Source organism: Oryctolagus cuniculus, chromosome 2 (assembly GCF_051225735.1).
Source record: "Oryctolagus cuniculus isolate XC-2025 breed Fujian yellow rabbit chromosome 2, ASM5122573v1, whole genome shotgun sequence".
Lineage (NCBI taxonomy): Eukaryota > Metazoa > Chordata > Mammalia > Lagomorpha > Leporidae > Oryctolagus > Oryctolagus cuniculus.
This window is the reverse complement of record NC_142868.1, coordinates 68,058,086-68,082,455: the sequence shown is the minus strand read 5'-3', so window position 1 is coordinate 68,082,455 and position 24,370 is coordinate 68,058,086. Positions and strand designations below refer to the sequence as shown.

The 24,370-nt window shown below is 38.8% G+C and overlaps 2 protein-coding genes across 2 annotated transcripts in view; one reads left to right on the top strand and one right to left on the bottom strand.

Annotated features, from left to right (window-relative positions):
• LOC149127802 (centromere protein U-like) overlaps nucleotides 1–24,370 on the top strand; it is a 108,398-nt gene that overhangs the window by 31,543 nt on the left and 52,485 nt on the right. The gene's annotated exons all lie outside the window — the stretch shown is intronic.
• LOC127488962 (uncharacterized) overlaps nucleotides 1–24,370 on the bottom strand; it is a 67,581-nt gene that overhangs the window by 26,297 nt on the left and 16,914 nt on the right. Inside the window, exon 3 of the mRNA XM_089326833.1 lies at nucleotides 21,210–21,256. Coding sequence (XP_089182959.1) covers nucleotides 21,210–21,256 — 47 coding nt within the window. The remainder of the gene's footprint in view (nucleotides 1–21,209; nucleotides 21,257–24,370) is intronic.

Sequence of the window (24,370 nt, the reverse complement as noted above, 5' to 3'; positions counted from 1 at the left end):
TCCATCTGTACAATAATTCCCAATAATCATAAAAATCCAATATATCCTATAATCTCTGGGAAATATGCAGCAGAACTTTTAATGGAAGACATATAAAAACTTTACTGAATAAAATACTGCTTTTTAAATAAAAGCTTTACAATAAGACAAATATATCATGCTGTTATTTGGGATGACTCAGTATTACAAAGTTCAATACTCTGCAAATAAATTATATATTTAATTCAACTTTAAGCCAAAATGTCAATATGACTTTTTAATCTTGAAGGATAGAATGGCTTCACACAGAGAAAAATCAAATTAAACTATAGGTCATTAGTTCACATAATCATGTAGACTTAAAAACAATTCACTGATCATCAATATTTTTGCTTGAACTGTGAGTAAAGTATAACAAAATACACAGTAAAATTTTAAAATACTTAATTACAGTATCTTCAAACACTAATCTTCAAATAGGCATGTCTTGAGTATGTATAATATGTTTTTTAAAAAGCTAGGAGAGAGGATTTTGAATGTTTTCACCAAAATGAGGGTAGATATTGAACACTGTACAATATAGGCCTGTATCAGGGCCTGCGCTGTGACACAGCAGGTTAAAGCCCTGGCCTGCAGCAATGGCATCCCATGTGGGTGCCGGTTCTTGTCCCAGCTGCTCCTCTTCTGATCCAGCTCTCTGCTATGGCCTGGGAAAGAAATAGAAGCTACCCAAGTCCAAATGACATAAAGAGAAGATTCTAAAATGTGCATGAGAGAAATGCCAGATTACTTTCAGGGGATCTCCAATTAGACTCACAGCAGACTTCTCATCAGAAACACTACAGGCTAGGAGAGAGTGGTAAGATATAGTCCAAGATTAACAGAAAAAGAAAAAACTGTCATCCCAGAATATTATACCCTGCAAAGCTCTCATTTATGAATGAATGTGAAATAAAGAATTTCCATAACAAATAGAAATTGAGGGGACAGCTCTGTGGTGTAGCAGCCGCCTGCAGTGCTGGCATCCCGGACATTGTTTCCAGACCCAGTTGCTCCACTTCTGATCCAGCTCTCTGCTATGCCTGGGAAAGCAGCAGAAGATGGCCCAAGTGCTTGGGCCCCTGCACCCACATGGGAGACCTGGAAGAAGCTCCTGGCTCCTGGCCTCGGATCATCACAGTTCCGCCTGTTGTGGCCAATTGGAAATGAACAAGCTGATGGTAGACCTCTCTCTGTCTCTCCTATCTCTGTGTTACTCTGGTTTTCAAATAAATCAATAAATCTTTTAAAACAAAAAATGAAATGGAAAGAATTTGTCATCACCCATCTAGCCCTACAAAAGATGCTTACTGATGTGCTGCACACAGAAACATGGTCATCACTACAAAAGAAGGTAAAGGAATAAAATCTCTCAGTAAAAGATCAAAGGAAGTTCAAAGTAAAAATTAGGAATATTTTTGGAAAAATAGCAGGGCAAAGTCATTACTTATCAATACTCCCCTTGATTGTAAACGGCCTCAACTCCATAGTCAAAAGACTAGACTTGCCAGCACTGCAATTCACTAGGCTAATCCTCCGCCTGCGGCGCCAGCACACCGGGTTCTAGTCCCAGTCGGGGTGCTGGATCTGTCCCTGTTGCTCCTCTTCCAGTTCAGCTCTCTGCTGTGGCCCGGGAGTACAGTGGAGGATGGCCCAAGGGCTTGGGTCCCTGCACCCACATGGAAGACCAGGAGGAGCACCTGGCTCCTGGCTTCAAATCGGCACAACGTGCAGCCATAGCGGCCATTTGGGGGTGAACCAAAGGAAAAGGAAGACCTTTCTCTCTGTCTCTCTCTCTCACTGTCTAACTCTGTCTTTCAAATAATAATAATAATAATAAAATTTAAAAAAAGACCAGACTGGCTGACTGGATTAAAAAATAAAACCCATGTATTTTCTGCCTATAAGAAACATATCTCACCAACAAAGATATATGCAGACTGAAAGTGAAAGGATGAAAGAAGATATTCCTTGCCAAAAGAAACCAAAAAAGAGCTGGTATAGCCATCTTAATATCAGAAAAATATTAACTTTAACAGAAAAACTGCTAAAAGAGTCAAAGAAGGGTACTATATAATGTTTAAGGGATCAAATCAACAGGGAGATGTAACTATTATAAACGTGTATGCACCTAATTACAGGGAACCTGGCCAATTAAAAGAAATATTAAGAGATTTAAAGGGAGACTTATACTCAAATACAATAGTATTGGAGGACTGCAAAGCTCCACTTTCAGCAATGGACAGATCAACCAGATGGAAAATCAACAAGAACACAGCAGAATTAATCTAACTATAGACCAAATGGAACTAACAGATAACTACAGAACTTTTCACCCTACAATTCCAGAATACACATTCTTCTCAGCAGTGCATGGATCTTTCTCTAGGATTGACCATATACTAGGCCATAAGCAAGTTTCAGCAAATTCAAAAACTGAATCATACCATGAATCTTATTGGACCACAATGGAATGAGGTTGGAAATCAGCAACTCAGGAATTTCTAGAGCATATGCAAATGCATGGAGACTGAAAAACATGCTCCTGAATGAGAAGTGGGTCATAGAAGACATAAAAAAAAATAAAAAAATTTCTGGAAACGAATGCAGATGACAACAAAACATATCAAAACTTCCATGATACAGCAAAAGCAGTGAAAAGAAGAATGTTTATAGCAATAGGTGTCAACAGCAAGAAATTGGAGGTCAGTGCTGTTGCTCAGTCAGTTAAAGTCCTGGCCTGAAGCGCCAACATCCCATATGGATGCCAGTTCAAGACCCAACTGCTCATCTTCTGATACAACTCTCTGCTATGGCCTGGAAAAGCAGTGGAGGATGGCCCAAATACTTGGGCCCCTGTACCCACATGGGAGACCTGGAAGAAGCTCCTGGCTCCTGGTTTTGGATCAGTGCAGCTCTGGCAGTTGCTGCCATCTGAGGATTGAACCAGCGGATAGAAGACCTCTCTCCTGTCTCTACCTCTCTGAAACTTTTCAATTAAATAATATAAATCTTTAAAAAAATTGCAAAAGCACCAAATAAATGAGCTATTGATGCATCTCAAGGATCTAGAAAAACAAGAATAAACCAAGCCCAAAACTACTAGGAGAAAAGAAATAATTAAAATTAGAGAAGAAATCAACAAAATTGAATCCAAAAAAAAAAAACATAACAAAAGATCAGCAAAAGGAAGAGCTGGTTTTTTGAAAAATAAACAAAAGTGACACACCAGTGGCCTAATTAACCAAAAAGACGACAGAGAAGAACAAAATCAGTAAAATTAGAGATTAAAAAGGAAATGTAACAATAGACACCAAAGAAATAAAAAGAATCATCAAAAATTATTACAAAGAGCTATATGCCAAGAAGAAATAGATTCATGGACACATACAATCTACCTAAATTGAGCCATAAAGACATAGAAAACCTAAATAGACCCATAACACAGGCAAACAAAGAAAAGCCCAGGACTGGATGGCTTCAATGCTGAATTCTACCAGACATTTAAGAAGAACAAATTCCAATTCCTCTCAAGTTATTCAGAACAACTGAAAGAGAGGGAATCCTCCCAAATTCTTTCTACAAAGCCAACATCACCTTCATTCATAAACCTGAAAAAGACGCAACCGAGAAAGAGAATTACAAACCAATTTCCCTGATAAACGTAGACACAAAAATCCTCAACAAAATTCTAGCCAATCAAATCCAACAACACATGAAAAGATCACCCACCCAGACCAAATGGGATTTATCCCTGGTATGCGGGGATGATTCAACATTCGCAAATCAATCAATGTGATACACCACATTAACAAACTGCTGAAAAAGAAAAACCCCACATGATTATCTCAACAGATGCAGAGTAAGCATTTGACAAAATACAATTTCCTTTCATGATGAAAACTCTAAGCAAATTGGGTATAGAAATAACATTCCTCAATACAATCAAAGCAATTTATGAAAAACCTGTGGGGAGCAATCCGGACTGGACTAAGTTACTGGAATTAAGACTTATTCTATGCATCTGCTCTCCCACAATATGGCGCTGGGAGAGAAGTAAACAGCTTCTGCACAGCTGCCTCCAGTTCAATCAATAAACTGTAGGACTTGCTCCTGATTGGAGAGCAGCGTACTCGGCGTGTGGGCAGCCGAGTTAGGATTGGCGGAGGAGGACTATAAAGGAGGAGAGAGACGGCATGCACCAGGAACATCTAAGGGGAACATCTAAGGGGAACATCTGAGGGAACACCGGTGCAGCCCCCCGAGAAAGCCGGCCGGCGGTGTGCCGCTCCCCTGCGGAAGTGGGGAATGTGGCCAGGGGGAACTGCCCTTCCACGGAGGTGGAAGGGATAGTAGCCAACCCGGGAAGAACCAGCAGCAAACCCGGGGAGGGCCGAGCAGACGAAAGAACAGCGCAGGGTCCTGTGTCGTTCCTCCACGAAGAGGGGGAGCGACAAAACCCACAGCCAACATTCTATTAAATGGGGAAACGTTGGAAGCATTCCCAGTGAGATCTGGTACCAGACAGGGATGGCAACTCTCACTACTGCTATTCAATATAGTACTAGAAGTTTTTTGCCAGATCCATTAGGCAAGAAAATGAAATCAAAGGGATGCAAATTGGGAAGAAGGAAGTCAAACTATCCCTCTTTGCATAAGACATGATTCTTTATATAGAGGATACAAAAACTCCACTAAGAGGCTATTGGAACTCATAGAAGAGTTTAGTAAAGTAGCAAGATATAAAATCAGTATACAAAAATGAACAGCCTTTGTATACACAGACAATGCCACAGCTGAGAATGAACTTCAAGATTAATCACATTCACAATAGTTACAAAAACCATCAAATACTTTGGAATAAACTTACCCAATGAAGTTAAAGATCTCTACAATGAGAATTACAAAACCTTAAAGAAATAGAAGAAGACACAAAAAGAAAAATGGAAAATTCTTCCATGTTCATGGATTGGAGGAATGAATATCATCAAAATGTCCAATCTCCCAAAAGCAAGGTACAGATTCAATGTGATATCAATCAAAACACCAAAGACATTCTTCTCAGATTTAGAAAAAATGGTGCTGAAATTCATATGGAGACACAGGAGACCTCGAATAGCTAAAGCAATTTTACACAACAAATCAAAGCCGGAAGCATCACAATACCAGATTTTAAGACATACTACAGGGCAGTTATAATCAAAACAGCCTGGGACTTGTACAAAAACAGATGGATAAACCAATGGAACAGAGCAGAAATCAATCCAAACATCTACAGCCAACTTATAATATTTGATCAAGGAGCTAAAACCAATTCCTGGAGTAAGGACAGTCTATTCTACAAATGGTGCTGGGAAAACTAGATTCCCACATGCAGAAGAATGAAGCAAGACCGCTACCTTACACCTTACACAAATATTCACTCAACATGGATTAAAGATCTAAGCCTACGTCCTAACACCATCAAATTATTAGAGAACATTGGAGAATTCCTGCAAGATATTGGCACAAAGACTTCTTGGAAAAGACCCGAGAGGCACAGGCAGCCAAAGCCAAAATTAACAACTAGGATTACATCAAATTGAGAAGTTTCTGAAAGGCAAAAGGAACAGTCAGGAAAGTGAAGAGGCAAACGACAGAATGGGAGAAATTATTCACAAACTATGCAACTGATAAAGGATTAATATTCAGAATCTAAAAAGAGATCAAAAACTCCACAACAACAAAACAAACAACCCACTTAAGAGAAGGGCCAAGGACTTAGACAGACATTTTTCTTTTTTTTTTAAGAATTATTTATTTATTCAAAAGTCAGGGATATACAGAGAAGAGAGGCAGAGAGGCAGATAGAGAGTGATCTTCCATCCAATGGTTTACTCTCCAGATGGCCGCAATGCCCAGAGTGGCACTGATCTGAAGCCAGGAGCCAGCAGCTTCTTTCGGGTCTCCCACATGGGTGCAGGGGCCCAAGGACTTGGGCCATCTTCTACTGCTATCCTAGGCCACAGCAGAGAGCTGCATTGGAAGAGGAGCAGCCGGGACTAGAACACGCACCCATATGGGATGCCAGCACTTCAGGCCGGGGTGTTTACCTGCTCTGCCACAGTGCCGGCCCCATTAAACAGACATTTTTCAAAGAGGAAATCCAAATGGCCAACAGACACATGCAAAAATGTTCAGGATCACTAACCATCAGGGAAATGCAAATCAAAACCACAATGAGTTTTCACCTCACCCCAGCTAGAATGGCTTTCACACAGAAATCAACAAACAACAAATGCTGGTGAGGATGTAGGGAAAAAGGTACCCTAATCCACTGTTGGTGGGAATGAAAACTGGTAAAGCTAGCATGGAAGACAATTTGGAGGTATGTCAGAAATCTGAATATAGTCCTACCATAGGACCCAGCCATCCCACCCTTTGTAATTTTCCCAAAGGAAATAAAATCGGCAAATAAAAGAGCTATCTGCAGCTCCATGTTTATTGCAGCTCAATTCACGATAGCTAAAACATGGAATCAACCTAAATGCCAGTCAACAGAAGACTGGATAAAGAAATTATGGGATATGTACTAATGGAATACTACATAGTGGTAAAAAAAAAATGAAATCCGGACATTGGCAACAAAATTGATGAATCTGAAAAAATCATACTTAGTGAAATAAACCAGTCCCAAACAGACAAATATCATATGTTCCCCCTGATCTGTGACAACTAGTAGAGCACCTAAAAGGAAACATCTAGGAGTGAAATTTACACTATGAGGAACAAATATTTGAATAGCCCTTGTCTTGAGTTTAGAGGATCAGTTTATTATTTTAGTTTTTTTACTCTTTTCTTTTTCTACTTAATATCATTGGTTGAACACTTTACTTAACACAGAATTACTCATAAGTCTTTAAATCCAATTGAAAATTGATCACAGTAAAAAATAAGAGCCCAAATAAGAGAGGGAGGAGATGTACAGTTCGGCAGACGTTCCCTCGGACTTACCCCTAAGGGTAAAGCTAAAAATTTTGCCATGGGACTCCTAATTCCATTAAAGTGGGTGCTAATGCCATCTTACTAGTTAAAGCGATCATTTTAAGCGTGTAACATATATATAGGAATAAGTGTCAAAAAAATCACATAAATAAGACCAAGTGTCTGCTAATAACAACAGGTGGAATTAAAAAGGAGAGAACGATGCAACATGGGAAGCAGGCCACACAGCAGACTCAGAGAATGACAAACACCCTAAACATCACTCTGGCCTCAGAATCAGCCCTTAAGGCATTCAGATCTGGCTAAAAAGCCCATGAAAGCATTTCAGGCATGGAAAGCCAATACACTCTGGCAAAGAATGATCTACATGAAGGATCTCTATGAGTGAGATCCCAGTGGAAAGAAGGGTCCGTCAAAGAAGAGGTACCTTTCTCCAAAGGGAGGATAGAACTTCCATTTGATTATGGCCCTGTCTAAATACTGATGGAGTTTGTGGACTCAAGAGGCTTCCATAGCCTTGGCGGCTCATAAGAGCATCAGGTGATCACTGACATCATGAATAAGAGTTTCAATTGTTAAATCAACAAGAGTCACCGTGCACTTGCTCCCCATGTAGGACCTCTGTCCTTAATGAGCTGTTCTATGATAATTAACAGTAAAACTTGTCTTCAAACAGTATTTATACTTTGTGTGTCTGTGTCTGTTGAAATCTTTACTTAGTAAAGAGTTGGTCTTCTGTATAAAAAGATAATTAAACATGAATCTTAATGAAGAATGGAATGGGAGATGGAGCAGAAGGTGGGATGGGAGTGGAAGTGTGAGGGTGGGTATGGGGAAGAATTCCTAAAGCTGTACCTATGAAATTAATATTTATTAAGTAAAAGCTTTCTAAAAAATAAATAAAAGTGAACAAAGAATATCAGCTTTGAAAGTGTCAATTGCCATAATGAAAATAAAATAGGATCATAATTACAATATAATACAAAGTCCACTGCAGATTGGATAAATTCATCCTACAATTTCAAAATAGTATTTTCACTGAAAAGATTTTTATTATTTTCAAAAACTCCCGCAATTTGGTGGCCACACTTAATATCTAATGTGAGCTGTCTAAAATACCTCAGCTTCTTGGAGGAGAAGTAAAAGGACTTTGTCTCTAAAACATCCAGTAAATTTAATTGGCATCACACATTCATTACTCGGCTGCCTATTTTGTAGTCTTTTCACTCAGTTTCAGCTTTCAATAACACTTCGGAAGTCTCTGACTTTTTACAACGTAATTCAATGTGAATATCCACATCAAAATATAGAATATACTTCTTTTTGTTATTCTTGTGTTTCTCACATAGGCACTTACCGCTTTTATTTCTGCATCTTCCCTTAAGTCATCAACATAGGAAAGTACAAAATCAATTTGCCTAATCCCATCTCGGAAGAAGATAGAATCTTTGCTTTGCTCATTTTTTTTGAAACTGTAGGAGACATAAATGGCACAATTTTAAATTCTATTTTTATTCTCAAGTGGCAAAAAACATGGAAATGATTACCTAATATTTGTTTTCTTAAAGATTTATTTCATTTCTTTAAAAAGCAGACTGACAGAGAGAGTGAGCAAGAGGGAGAGAGACACAGAGAGAAAAATATCTTCTCTCTACTGCTTTACTCCCTAAATGGTTGCAACAGCCCAGGCTGGGTCAGGTCAAATCCAAGAGCCTGGAACTCCATTTAGATTTTCCACGTGGGTGGTAGAGATCCAAGTATTTGGACCACCTTCTTGCTGCCTTTCCAGGATCTTTAGCAAGAAGCTGGATCAGAAGTGAAACAGCCAGGATTCATTGCTCCAATAGGGAATTACAGCATTGTGAACAGTGGCTTAAACTGCTGTTCCACAATGCAGGCTCGATTATCTAAAATTTGGTCACCAATAAAACAAAATAAACATGCAGTTAAAGATTAGAAAGCTGGGAGCCTGCTAGTTGGTCTTATAGCAAGTAAATACTCATGCAAATTAATCTTTAACACTGATTTCTCATGTGAAACAAAATCAATCCTGTGTTTAAATCTATACAAATTCGCTTGCTTTAATAACTAAACTTAAAACTTTAAATTTCATATGCTGTGTTGCCTGTTAATTATTTCTCTTTCAAAACAGCAAAAACACTAGAGAACTCCTAAAAGAATTTTATGTGTGGCTGATTTGGCTTTTCACAGTTAATATAAAATATGTAATACTTAATATTATTATATTATATTATATATAATATATTATATAATATAATTATATATAATATATTATAATATATTATAATATAATTATATGTTATATAATTATATAATATTAATTATATATTAATTATATTAATTAATTGATTAATATTAATTATATATAATTAATAATATATTATAATAAGATATATAATTATTATATAATATAATTATATTATATAATAAAATATATTTATAAAAATTATATGATATAATAAAATATTATATAATAATATTTTATTATATTATATATTGTATAATATATATTATATTATAATATAATATATTATATATATTATATATAATAGCCTAAGTGTGGCACATAGAATTACAGAAATAGATGATTTATTGGATGTCAATGAGGCACCTTTCCAATTGCTTTAGCTAACCCATGAATAGGAAGTTCGATGATTTTAATCTTCACAACTGGTATTTCTTTTCTTCTTCTTCTTCTTCTTCTTTTTTTTTTTTTTGACAGGCAGAGTGGACAGTGAGAGAGACAGAGAGAAAGGTCTTCCTTTTCCGTTGGTTCACTCCCCAACGGCCACTGCGGCTGGCATGCTGCAGCGGGCACACCGCACTGATCCAAAGCCAGGAGCCAGGTGCTCCTCCTGGTCTCCTATGTGGGTGCAGGGCCCAAGGACTTAGGCCATCCTCTAATGCACTCCTGGGCCACAGCAGAGAGCTGGACTGGAAGAGGAGCAACCAGGCACAACTGGTATTTCTAATAGTTTATGTCTGTAAGTATTGTTTTATAGTATTCTATACCATTTTTCACCTAAGTCAGGCCAGATGGATCTCCCATAAAAGACAGCGGATGTAAGTCAGTCAGGTATGAATAAGTTAGGAAGCTCATGTTCAATTTGTGGTCATGTTCAATTTGTGGTATTTTATATCTATGTAACAGCTATTATTACATATAAGTTTGATTGAAAATCACTTTGGAAAAGAAAAGGAAACAAAGCAAAACCAACAAAACCATTCATTCTTGTAAGTCATCATAGTATTAGCTTATCTTATGAAATTCATCAATTTGTGGAAGCCAATTAGAACAAATGGTTCTAATTTGACTATATTTACTCAAAATACAAAATCAGAAGGAAAAAGCAATAGTTCTCTTGCCCTATGTCTGTAGCAGCCATATTTGTGTGCATGTATGTAAGAATTTTGACATCTACCATATTTATAAGTGATCATATTATACAAACAAGCTCAACTGTGATCCAGAAGGGTGGTACTATTGATTGAAGATGTGCAAAGGGGACAAAATTTACACTCCATTTTTGACAAAGACTCAACAAAATACCTAAGAGAATAGGGATTCTAATTCTTTTCCTGAGTGTACAATAATAATGAGTATATTTATTTTGTTCCTTAGAACCAGGATGACTTAGGATGACCCAAACTTCTATCATTATGTGGTATTTTAAGTTTAAGCTGTGAATTTTTTTCTTAATATAAAGAAAAAGAAACATCAGTAACCTTGTAAATCACCATGAGGTACATGTCTTAAGACAGTTAAAAACCAGTTAACTGGGGCAGAAAGATCTTACTTCTGTTATATATAACTGAATGTTATTAAAACACATTGTGCTTTTTTTGGGCTCCAAACATGCCATTTATATCTTTAGATCATATTTTATAGTATGAGTATTTGTGCTCATATTTAACTTGTGCTTAGAAATGCCTATTTATAAAGGAACAAACATCTGAGTGGCTTCTCTGAATGATGTAGTTATTCTTAGATACATAAATCTATATTCCTGGTGGCTTGATAAACCTCTGAAGCTATATAGATTGTGCATGTGTGCGTGTGTGTGTGTGTGTGTGTATGTACATTTTTAGAAAGACGGTATAGATTCCATCAGATCTAAAAAAGATTAAGAATCATTATTCTGAAACTTCAATTCCCTGGGAACTAGGTATCAGTGAGAAAGTCCCAACAAATCAACAGTACTCCTTGGAAGAAAAATGACCCATGCTATTGCTGCAGCCATCCAGAGCAAAAGCAGCATCATTCAGCGCTGGTTTTTACCATAAGATGGTGCCACAGGAACAAATTGTACCATTTTGCAGGCTGTGAAGCAACCGATAGAGAGTTAGGATTTCCTACCCAGAATTAAAGATTCCAAGAAACATATACACAAACTTTAGTATGATCACTCTATAATTGTTTATCTGTGTGTGTGATATTCAATCCTGGAGGGGAGAGAGGTAGCAAGGAGGAAAGAGGGGGAAAAAATTGAAAGAAACCAATAGCCAATGGGCAAGAGACTTCAAATTCCCAGAACTCCTTTTTGAACATTTTATTTATTTTAACTTTATTTAAAAGGGAGGGAGAGAGATGGGGAGGGGGGGGAGGAGGAGGGAGAAGGAGAGGGAGAATATGAATCTTCCATCTGCTAGTTCACTCCCCATATGCTTGCAACAGCCAGGGATGGGCCAGACAAAAGCTATAAGCCTGGAACTCAATCAAGGTCTCCCACATGAGTAGCAGGGACCCAAGTACTTGAGTCATCATCTGCTGCCTCCTAGGTTGCACATTACCAGGAAGCTAGAGGAGCTGTGACTTGAACCAAGCACTCCATCATAAGATGTGAGCAACCCAAGCAGCATCCTAACTGCTGTGTCATATGCCCTCTCCTCCCTAAATCCTTTAAAGGATAGCTTTAAATAATAAATATTTGTGGAACTTAATTAAGAAGGAAAGAGAAAAAATGATAATGAAGAAAAACATTGGAATAATAAAAATACAGAGTAAAATGGATACGCTGTTATGTATACCTTGATAGTTGATTGATCAGGCAAAGAAAACAGAATTACTATAATTATACTGAGATGATGCAGATATTACATATGCAAAAGTTTATGTATATATGTATAGAAAGCTTACACAGAGTTTATTTTAAAAATATCTCATGACTTCCTAATATACTAGAAGAGAAAATATCATTTAATTTTTTAAATCATGAATTGTCTCCAATCTTCGATTACCATAATCATTATTTAAAATACCAAGGCAATTACCAAAAAATATCTTGGGTAATCAATGATATTTGGGAGGCATGCGTTTGTTGTGGAAGTTAAGATGTTGTTTGGACACCAGCATCTCATTTTGAAGAGTCTGGATTCAGGTCCTGGCCCTGCTTTCATTCTAGCTTCCTTCTAATGTGCACTCTAGGAGGTAGATGGTTATGGCTCAAGTACCCGGGTGCCTTCAACCCATATGAAAAACCTGTTAGGAATCTGGAAAACATTATGCTGAGTGAAATAAGCCAGTCCCAAAGGGACAAATATCATATGTTCTCCCTGATCGGTGACAACTAACCAAGCACCAAAAAGGAAACCTGTTAAAGTGAAATGAACACTATGAGAAACGGTGACTTGATCAGCCCTTGCCCTGAATGTTGATGAACAACTTAATACTTTATCCCTCTTAGTATTTGCTTGTTTGTTTGTTCTACTTAATACTTTTGGTTGAATTCTGTAATCAATACACAGTTATTCTTAAGTGTTGAGACTAAACTGAAAAGTGATCCCTGTTAAATATAAGAGTGGGAATAAGAGAGGGAGAAGATGTATAATTTGGGACATGCTCAATCTAACTTGCCCCAAACAGTAGAGTTAGAAAGGTACCAGGGGATTCCAATTCAATCCCATCAAGGTGGCATGTACCAATGCCATCTCAGATCAGCCAGATCTGACTAGTGAGATGGCATTGGTACATGCCACCTTGATGGGATTGAATTGGAGTCCCCTGGCACATTTCTAACTCTACTGTTTGGGGCAAGTCAGCTTGAGCATGTCCCAAATTGTACATCTTCTCCCTCTCTTATTCCCAAACTTATATTTAACAAGGATCACTTTTCAGTTAAATTTAAAGACCTAAGAATAACTGTGTGTTAATTAAAGAGTTCAACCAATGGTATTAAGTAGAACAAAAAATACTAAAAGGGATAAAGTATTAAGTTGTTCATCAACATTCAGGACAAGGGCTGTTCAAGTCACTGTTTCTCATAGTGTCCATTTCAGTTCAACAGGTTTCCTTTTTGGTGCTTGGTAGGTTGTTATTAATCAGGGAGAACATATGGTATTTTTCCCTTTGTGGCTGGCTTATTTCACTCAGCATGATGTTTTCCAGATTCCTCCATTTTGTTGTAAATGACAGGATTTCTTTGTTTTTTTTTTTTTTTACTGCTATATAGTATTCTATAGAGTACATGTCCCATAATTTCAGTCAGGAAAGTGAAGAGGCAACCGACAGAATGGGAAAAAATATTTGCAAACTATGCAACAGATAAAGCCTTAATAACCAATCTACAAAGAGATCAAGAAGCTCCACAAAAACAAAATGAACAACCCACTTAAGGGATGGGTCAAGGACCTCAGTAGACATTTTTCAAAAGAGGAAATCCAAATGGCCAACAGACACATGAAAAAATGTTCAAGATCACTAGTCATCAGGGAAATGCAAATCAAAACCACAATGAGGTTTCACCTCACCTGGGTTAGAATGGCTCACATACAGAAATCTACCAACAAATGATGCTGGCAAGATGTGGGGAAAAAGGGACACTAACCCTCTGTTGGTGGGAATGCAAACTGGTAAAGCCACTAGTGAAGTCAGTCTGGAGATTCTTCAGAAACCTGAATATAACCCTACCATACAACCCAGCCATCCCACTCCTTGGAATTTACCCAAAGGAAATCAAATCGGCAAACAAAAAAGCTGTATGCACCTAAATGTTTATTGCAGCTCAATTCACAATAGCTAAGACCTGGAATCAACCCAAATGACCATCAACAGTAGACTGGTTAAAGAAACTATTTCTTTGTGTTCTTAAGGAGGATGAAGACATAATTTTGAACACATGCCAATTTTTGTACTACTGTATTAAATAGGGCAGGTGAAGCTCTACTATGGGGAGCATTGAAATTTCAAAAATAAAAACTTTAGGTTCTCTATGCAGAAATACAAAAAGATGAATATCTTCTATGGTATTAAATTGATACCAAAACTGTTGGTTAGAATCGTGGGAAACTGCAGTCTCTAAATACATGCTCCAAATCCCATTTCATATGTATGTGATGCTATCTACTGTGGCCCCCTGAATGAACTCCACTAGCTCACCTAAATATATCAGCAAGCAAATGAAGTTAATAAATATCTTGCTCACTCAGTTCTGAAGTAGAGACCTCTAAAAATTTACCATACTGCTACACTCACCAATAAGAAAACAAATGAATTCAGTACAGTTTTACTAAACATTGTCTTCAATTAGCCTAGAAAAGTTCAGTTGGTTTGTTTATTGATGGGTACAAGGAAGCCAGACATTAAATATATCAAAAGTAATCAGAAAGAGGGAGAGACAGAGAGAAAAAAAAATATTCCATCTTCTGGTTCATTTCCCAAATGTCTGCAACAGCTGGGACTGGGCCAAGACAAAGCCAGAAGCCTGGAATTCCATTTGGTTCTTCCACATGGATTGCAGGGGCCCAAGCACTTGATTCATTCCCAGCTGCCCTAACAGGCACATTAGCAGGCAGCTGAACAGAAAGTGGAACAGACTGAGCTTAAACCAGGACTGTGTTATGTATAATATGCTGACATCACAGGCAGTGACTTTACCCTCTGTGCCATCACACAGGCCTCCACACACACACACAAAATTTAACAAATTCAAAAAGATCAAAATCATATCTCATGTTGTATTTTTACCACAACAGTATGAAACTAGAAGTCAATAGCAAAAGGAATTTTGAGAAATTCACTAATAACTAGAAATTAAACAAGATGCTCCTGAGTAATCAATGGGTCAAAAAATAAAATGGTAATTTAAAAAATAAAATGTCTTGAATAAATGACAATGTAAAGACAACATATCAAAACTCACGGGATACAGCCAATGTAGGTCCATGAGGAAAATTCATAACAATATATACCTACATTAAAAAGGAAAAAAGATCCTCAATTAATAGTCTAACACATGCTTCAAGAAGCAAACACATCCAAAATTAACCAAAGATTAGCAAAAGGATGGAAAAATATAGATCAGAAAAAAAAATAAATGAAATTGAGAACAGAAAAAACACATGAAGTAAATAAAATCAAGAGTTACTGCTCTGAAAAAGTAACCCAACATAGCCCTTAATAGATTAAGAAAAAGAGAGAAGAATCCAATCAAATCAGAATTGAAAGTAAAAACTTTACAACAGATGCCTTAGAAATAAAAATCATAAGGGGCTATTATGAACAAGTTTAAGCCAACACATTGGATAGCCTAGCAGGAGTGGTAAACATCCCGCCCATGGGCCTAATGAGAGACGTAAAATCATTTGGTCTGACCCTGCCAAGGCAGCCTCAGGTGGAACTCAAAATTCAAAAAATCTACAGGTGCCTAATTTTTAAGTTGAAAATTTTGTATGGTCTGTGAATGACATCATATATATCCAAATGGCCCTTGGCAGGGAAAAGGTTTCCTATGCTTGGTAGAGGAAAAGGATAAGTTCCTATATAATCTAATAAAATTGAATCATGAAATAGAAAGCTCTAACAGATCATTAACAAAGAGATTGAAGAAGAAATAATTTAAAACTTCCAAAAAAGAAATGTCCAGAACTAGATGGCTTCACAACTGAATCTTGCATAAGTTGTTTTTTTTTTTTTTTTTTTTTTTTTTTTTTTGGACAGGCAGAGTGGACAGAGAGAGAGAGAAACAGAGAGAAAGGTCTTCCTTTGCCGTTGGTTCACCCTCCAATGGCCGCCACGGCCAGCGCGCTGCGGCCGGCACACCGCGCTGATCCAATGGCAGGAGCCAGGTGCTCATCCTGGTCTCCCATGGGGTGCAGGGCCCAAGCACTTGGGTCATCCTCCACTGCACTCCCTGGCCACAGCACAGAGCTGGCCTGGAAGAGGGGCAACCGGGAAAGAATCTGGCGCCCCGACCGGGACTAGAACCCGGTGTGCCAGCGCCGCAAGGCAGAGGATTAGCCTAGTGAGCTACGGCACCGGCGCATAAGGTTCTTAAAATAGTACTTTTTTTTTTTTTAAGGTCAGAGAGAAAGAGAGGGAGACACAAAGAGAGAGATCTTCTATCCATTGATTCACTCTCTGAATGGCTGCAATGACCAGGGCTGGGCCAGTTTCATCCCGGTCTCCCACACAGGTAGCACCTGAGCCTTCTTCCACTGCTTTTCCAAGGCCATTAGCAGAGAGCTGGATCAAAAGTGGAACAGGCTTTACACTATGCCACAATATCAGACCCTAAAATAGTATACTTAAAAAAGTAATATTGTAGAGTGACTAAAGAGTAAGCTTTATAATTAGACTATCTGTATTCAGAATCCCAATGCCAAAGTCTAATCGGCAGAATAATAAGCCAGTTTATATAGTTCTACTTTATAAACTTCACATAACCTTTTTATTCAACTATATAAAACTAATTGAAATATATATATATTATTTTTTCAAAGGATCTTCTGTGGTTTCATGAATGCTAAAAAGGGCTAAATTCCAGAGTAGTAGCCTCTTATTTACAATTAATGTAAGTCATCATTGAACATTGTACAGTCTTTTGTGGAAATCTAGAAAATACATGTGAATTAAAACTATATGACACAGTGGTGGGGGGCTGCTGTGGCATAGCGGGTAAGGCCACCGCCTACAGTGCCAGCATCCCATTTGTGCCCTGGGTCAAGTTCTGGATGCTCCACTTCCAATCCAGCTCTCTGCTAAGACAGTGGAAGATGGCCCAAGTCCTTGGGTCTCTGCACCTGCGTGGGAGACCTGGAAGAAGCTCCTGGCTCCTAGTTTCACATCCGCACAGCTCCAGCTGTAGCAGCCAACTAGGGAATAAACAGGTGGATGGAAGAACTCTCTCTCTCTCTGCCTCCCCTTCCCTCTCTGTGTAACTTTGACCTTCAAATAAATAAATAAATCTTTAATATACATATATGACACAATAAATTTAGTAAATTTATGGTAACGATCACTAGAAAATAAGCAAGAATTAATTTTTTAAAAAATTATTTATTTATTTGAGAGCCAGAGTGAAAACAGAAAGGGAGAAACAGAGATGTCTTCCATCTGCTGGCTCACTCCCCAAATGGCCACAATGGCAAGGGCTGGGCCAGGCTGAAGCCAGAAGCCAGGAACTTCCCCCAGTTCTCCCTTGTGGGTGCAGGAGTCAAGCACTTGGGCCATCTTCCACTGATTTCCCAGGTACCTTAGCAGGGAGCTGGCTTGGAAGTGGACCAGTCGGGACTCGAAGGATCACCCATATGGTATGCTAGCACCGCAGGTGGAGGCTCAACCTACTATAACACAGTCTCAGCCCTCAAAACTAATTTTATAAAGCCAACACAGTTGAGAATTTGAGAATTTCTTATGTATTGTTTAATCTTATTTCATGGAAGCTGTGGTACAGAGAAGTTAACTTGCTCAAGTTTGTATTTAACTAGTACTACAAAGGCACACAAAGCCTTACATAAAATTTAGTCATGAAGCTCTTGCATCCTTCATTACTTCCTCACCTTTATCCCCAAAGATATCGATTAGTATTTGAGCTAAGGCCCAAGGGTCCGCATTTTTAAGAAAGTCTTCATATAATTATTATTCTCTATACTACACTGTAAAAACCACTATACCATGAGCCAACGCTATGGCACAGAGGGTAAGGCTGCCACCTGAGGCTCTGGCATCCCATATGGGTGCTGGTTCAAGTCATGGCTGCTCCACTTTCAATCCGTCTCCCTGCTGGTGTGCCTGGGAAAGCAGCAGAAGATGCTCAAATGCTTAGGCCCCTGCACCAATGTGGGGGGCCCAGATGAAGCCCCAGGCTCCTGGTTTGGCCTGGCCAGCCCTGGCTGTTGCAGCCATATGGAGAGTGAACCAGCAGATAGAAGATCTCTCTCTCTACAATTCTAACATACAAATAAAATGAGTATATCTTTTTAAAAAAGTTAGTACACCATATGATCTTCATCTTCTGATTCTTATATTCTATTTTTCTCAATATTCTGGTCACTATACATTTAAAGGTATCCTAGAACTTGTAGGAATCTTATGTAAACCAGTTTATGGAGCCAGCTTATCCAGCCAACTAGCACACTGCCAACCTGGGGCACTGTTTATATCTAATTGGACACTCTCAACTCAACATAAGGATTTTACATCTGTAACAGCCACTTGCATAATTTTGGACCTATAGTAGATGCTGCTGCTTGAGTGTGTCTCAAGGCAGGAAACTGCCATGAAATTAGAGGAAAGGCTACAGTTTCTGATCTTCATCAAAATAGGCAATGGGGGGGCATAAGCTGCCCCTAAAGGAATGTGGCAGCCTAGACAGCAGGGGGCTGAATGGATGTTAATTGCAGGAGCATTTGAATGGACCTGTCTTTGAAGATTTACACCACAGTTCTGTTCCCAGTCATGGATCACCAGACTGGATTCCTTTCCCACCTAAAGTTGTACATCAACTGTGCCTATGTGCCAGCTAGCTTGTAGACTTGCTGATACCCTCTAATAGAAAGTGCTGGCCAAAGCAATCCAGGGCACACTCTTCAGGTGAAGATGTCCATGATCTGTCTCACTCATTTATGAAACCCCACACTAGAGCCTTCTAGAAAAATAATTTTATTGAAATATCATTAGAGGGGTTGGCACTGCGTTGCAGTGGGTTAAAGCCCTGGCATGCAGGGCAGGCATCCCACATGGGTGCCCATTCGAGTCTTGGCTGCTCCACTTCTGATCCAGCTCTGTGCTATGGCCTGGAAAAGCAGAAGATGGCCCACGTCCTTGGGTCCCTGTACCTGTGTGGGAGACCCAGAAGAAGCTCCTGGCTACTGGCTTTGGATTAGCTCAGCTCTGGCTATTGGGGCCATTTGGGGAGTGAACCATCAGACGGAAGACCTCTCTCTCTCTTTCTCTCTGTATGGCTCTATCTCTATTTGTAACTCTGTCTTTCAAATAAATAAAAATAAACCTTTTAAAAAAAAGAAATATCATTAGAAAAGTTATGCTCTGTATAAAAGCAATATAACTTGTAGTATATTTTAAAAGTTCATATAAATTAAACAAAGCCTTTGGTTAAAAATATTCTATATTTTTACAAGTTATAATGTTACCACTTGTTATCTCTGGGGATTGGTTCCATAACCAGGCAAGGATACCCAAACATATGGATATCCTTATATAAAATTGTTATTTTTGCATATAACTTATATCTTCTCATGTACTTTAGATCATCTCTAGATTACTTATAATATCTAATACAATATAAATAGTCATTATACTGCATTATTTAGGGAATAATATCAAGAAAAACATCTACATGTTTAGTATAGCTGTAGTTTTTTTAAAGATTTATTTATTCATTTAGCCGGTGCCGCGGCTCACTAGGCTAATCCTCTGCCTAGCGGCGCCGGCACACCGGGTTCTAGTCCCAGTCGGGGTGCCGGATTCTGTCCCGGTTGCCCCTCTTCCAGGCCAGCCCTCTGCTGTGGCCAGGGAGTGCAGTGGAGGATGGCCCAGGTGCTTGGGCCCTGCACCCCATGGGAGACCAGGAAAAGCACCTGGCTCCTGGCTCCTGCCATCGGATCAGCGTGGTGCGCCGGCCGCAGCGCGCCGGCCGCGGTGGCCATTGGAGGGTGAACCAACGGCAAAGGAAGACCTTTCTCTCTGTCTCTCTCTCTCACTGTCCACTCTGCCTGTCAAAAAAATAAAAAAATAAAAAAAAAATTAAAAAAAAAGATTTATTTATTCATTTGAAAATGAGAGAGAGAGAAAAGGACAGACAGAGAAAGAGAAATCTATCCATTGGTTCACTCCCCAAATGGCTCCAACTACCAGGGGTGGGCCATGCTGAAGCCAGGAGTGCAGGAGTGTCTTCTGGGTCTCCTACTTGGGTGGCAGGGGCCCAAGGACTAGGGTCATCTTCAGCTGCTTTCCCAGGTACATTAACAGGGAGTTGGATAGGAAGTAGGGCAGCCAGTCCTTGAACTGGTGCACATATGGGATACTGGAACTAGAGGTGGCAGCTTAACCTACTGTGCTACAGCACCGGCTTCACCTCTGTAATTTTTTTTTTTTTTTTTTGGACAGGCTAAGTGGACAGTGAGAGAGAGAGACAGAGAAAAGTTCTTCCTTTTGCCGTTGGTTGGTTCACTCTTCAATGGCCGCCGCGGCCAGCGCACTGCGCTGATCCGTAGGCAGGAGCCTGGTGCTTATCCTGGTCTCCCATACGGGGGCAGGGCCCAAGCACTTGGGTCATCCTCCACTGCACTCCCTGGCCACAGCAGAGAGCTGGACTGGAAGAGGGGCAACCGGGACAGAATCCGGCGCCCCGACCGGGACTAGAACCCGGTGTGCCGGCTCCACAAGGCAGAGGATTAGCCTACTGAGCCGCAGCACTGGCCTCACCTCTGTAATTTTTAAAAACTATTTTTGACCCTCATTTTATTCAATCTACAGATACACAACCTGCACAGACAAAGCACTGCCTGTACTTAATGTAATGATTTATTGTTTTATTTAATGTAACTACATTCAATTTGAATTACTTGACCCCCAGCAGAGTCATCAATAAGCACTATCACTGAGTAATGCTGTAATATAAAAAACTATTTAAACTATAGCAAATTCTTTAAGCCCAATACTATTAGCTTGTATATCAAAGCCCTGCATCTGGGTTTATTTCACAGGAAGTCTCAAAACAAATTCAAACTTATGTTTTTTGCCTTTACAACATCTAGAAAGATACTACATTAAATATGCATTAAATAGAAAATTGTTTTCCTTACTAAAAATGTTACAGATAAAAAATATAAGTAATGTGAATAAATATTTGAAGTATAAAGATTTAATTATTCATATGATTATACTTCTAACCATATCTTGTTTATTCTCATTTATAGAGAAATTAATACACATATATTTAACTTACCTCTGTTGTTTGTAGACTGGGATCTATTTCTCTAGTAACTACTCTCCCTAGAAGAAATAAGAAAGAGAAAAACATGTTACACTGGTCAACTGATCTGAATATGTTCAAAAGTATGCAGAGGGACTGGTGCTGTGGCATAGTGGGTAAAGTCACCACCTGCAGTGCTAGCATCTCATATGGGCACCAGTTTGAGTTTCGGCTGCTCCACTTCTGATCAAGCTCTCAGCTATGTTCTGGGAAAGCAGTAAAAGATGGCACAAGCCTTTAGGCCCCTTGCCCACATGGGAGACATGGAAGAAGCTCCTGGCTCCTGGCTTCGGATTGGCACAGTTCTGACTGTTGTGGGCCATTTGGAGATTGAACCAGTTGATGAAAGACTTTCTCTCTTTCTCTCCCTCTGACTCTGCATCTCTGTAACTCTGACTTTCAAATAAATAAATAAATCTTAACAAAAAAAAGTTTGCCAAAGGTGAAAACAAAAATTGAGCAATGATAAAAAAGAAAGCTCAAAGGAAAATACTGGAAGAAAATGTAGATTTTTCTGGAACTAAACTGTTCCAAACAGCCTCCAACAGAAGTCTCATTAAAAACTGTTTAGAAGAATAGTAAGATAAGGATATGTAGGAAAAATATCACCCAGTAAGAAATAAACTCAACTCTCATCAGTACAGTTCTCAATCCATACCTACCAAACTGCCGAGACAAAGACATCCAACAGTGCTGTTCAATGATATCTCTTAGTTATCACTATATGAGTTTTCATATTCTCTTTGACTTGTTTTCCCGGAATTGAACCAGACTGGTTGCAAGTAAAACAGTACCAGAACACGACCATTTTCGAAATAGGCCAAATTACTACTCACCCCCCAGATAGAGTCACCATGGTTAGGTGAACCATTAGGACTCAAATAAGTTTCTGACTGTAAAAAAGGTAACAGAGAATTTAAATACTTATTCCCAAGTAATTCCAACTTGGAAAAATACTGAGAAATATTTGTCAATATTTCCATAAAATGCTTTTGAAGAAAATATCACAAGGGAAATCAAATAAAATATTACTACCACTTAAAAATCATTCCAAAGTAACAGTAATTCTGTAAGAGTTGGGATATATTCTGAAAACACAGAAATTTATAAATCAGTCATTTGTACATCGTTTTCATAATCCAAGAAACACAATTCATTCCACAAAACAATATTTAATATATGTTAAATGAAATTAATTGTACCTAGTTCACAACAGTACAATTCTTTTTCACAGATGATGCTAATCACTCAGCTATTCTTCCTAATCATTAAGTCCATCACATAAATGAAACTATTATATGTGGATAAACTCCAAAGCTTCCTACCAAGCAGCATAGTTATTAACTACTCATTTGTTAAAATAAGGCTATGTGAAAATAATCATTGATTTGTAAGAAACAGTTACTTCACGTAAACTGTATTTTACTTTTAAAAGTAGAGGCAGGGGCCAGCACCGTGGCTCACTTGGTTAATCCTCCGCCTGTGGCGCCGGCATCCCATATGGGCACCAGTTCTAGCCCCGGTGCTCCTCTTCCACTCCAGCTCTCCTCTGTGGCCCAGGAAGGCAGTGTAGGATGGCCCAAGTGCTTAGGCCCCTGCACCCACAAGGAAGACCAGGAAGAAGCAAGCACCTGGCTCCTGGTTTCGGATTGGGGCAGTGCTGGCCGTAGTGGCTATTTGGGGAGTTAACCAATGGAAGGAAGACTTTTCTCTCTGTCTCTCTCTCTCACTGTCTGCAACTCTACCTGTCAAATAAAAAAAAAGTAGATGCATGGTTCATATCTTTGATAACAAAAGACAGGGATCATTCATGATGTAAAATCTTTGTCTTTGACAGACTATGTTAATTCTTTCAAATTAATTAAAACCAGCCTACCTCTCCAGCTTCACTCTCTTGCCCTCTTAAATCCAGCCCACCAGTCTTCTTTTAATCCCGTATGCTTTCCTTCAGATTCCTCTCTGAAGTGCCTTAGCTCCTAATTATTCCTCTGCAAGGAATGTATAACTTATTCCCTGCCACTCCCCTCCCCCAACCTACCCCAGGGTAATTCTTCACCACATCCTTCAGCTATAAGTTTGAAAGTCACATTCTCATCAGAAAAGCCTTCTCTCACCTATCTTTTTCAAATCACCTAATATATGTCTACTCGATGGCATTTCTCACAGTTTCAATTTTAAATGATTTTGTGTGCTTTTTTATTTATATTTTTTACTGCCCCAAAGAGTGAAAGTTCCTGAAAGGTGGGCATAATATCTGATTTTGTTCTCTATAGCACAGTGATTGGCAAATGAATGTTGCCTGATAAATGTTCATAGAAAAAAAAAAAAAAAAGGAACAAGCAGGCCAGTAAGAGAAGTGTTTCTTCTATTGCCTTTGTTGCCAACGATGAGACAAAACATGTTGAGAACTACACATGTGCCAGGCACTGTAGTCAGTTTCTTACAGAATCTGTTATGTACATGTAATGAAAGTTACATTGGCAAATGACAATCTTTTTCAGGAGTCAGTATTTCAATATGTACAGTGATGAAATTAAACTAGAACAGATGTCTCAAATTTGAATGTCCACAGCGGGCTAGAAGACTACTCAAGTGAACTGCATACATTTAGCGAACGTTAAGAACACAGTGAAGACATGACAGCTCTAGATGATAACCACCATGCAACAGGGCCCCAGACTCTACAGAGCTCAAGATTTTTCAAGATAACTTTCTGTTTGGTTTTTAATGTAATCCAATCTTTAAATATGTAATGTAATTTAATGTAATCCAATCTTTAAATACGAGAATGTTTTTGAAAATATTTATGAATCCCAAAATAAATTCATTTCTATCAGACTCAGATGTCAGGAAACTCCAATGAAATCTGAATACAAAGTCTCATAAAGTGTGATAGTTGATTTTATAGCATCAACTTGAATGGATTAAGGAATACTCAGTTCAGAAAAAGGGAGACCCTTATTTTGAATGTGTCTATGAGGATGTATACAAATGGGATGAGCGTGTGAATCTGAGCGGACTAGGTGGGCAGATTTGGCTTTGGGGAAAGCAAGCACCAACAACTGGCTAGGGCTCTGGAGGAACCAGGTGCAGAAGATGCACTGTTACCTTCTCTGAGAGCTATGACTTGCCTG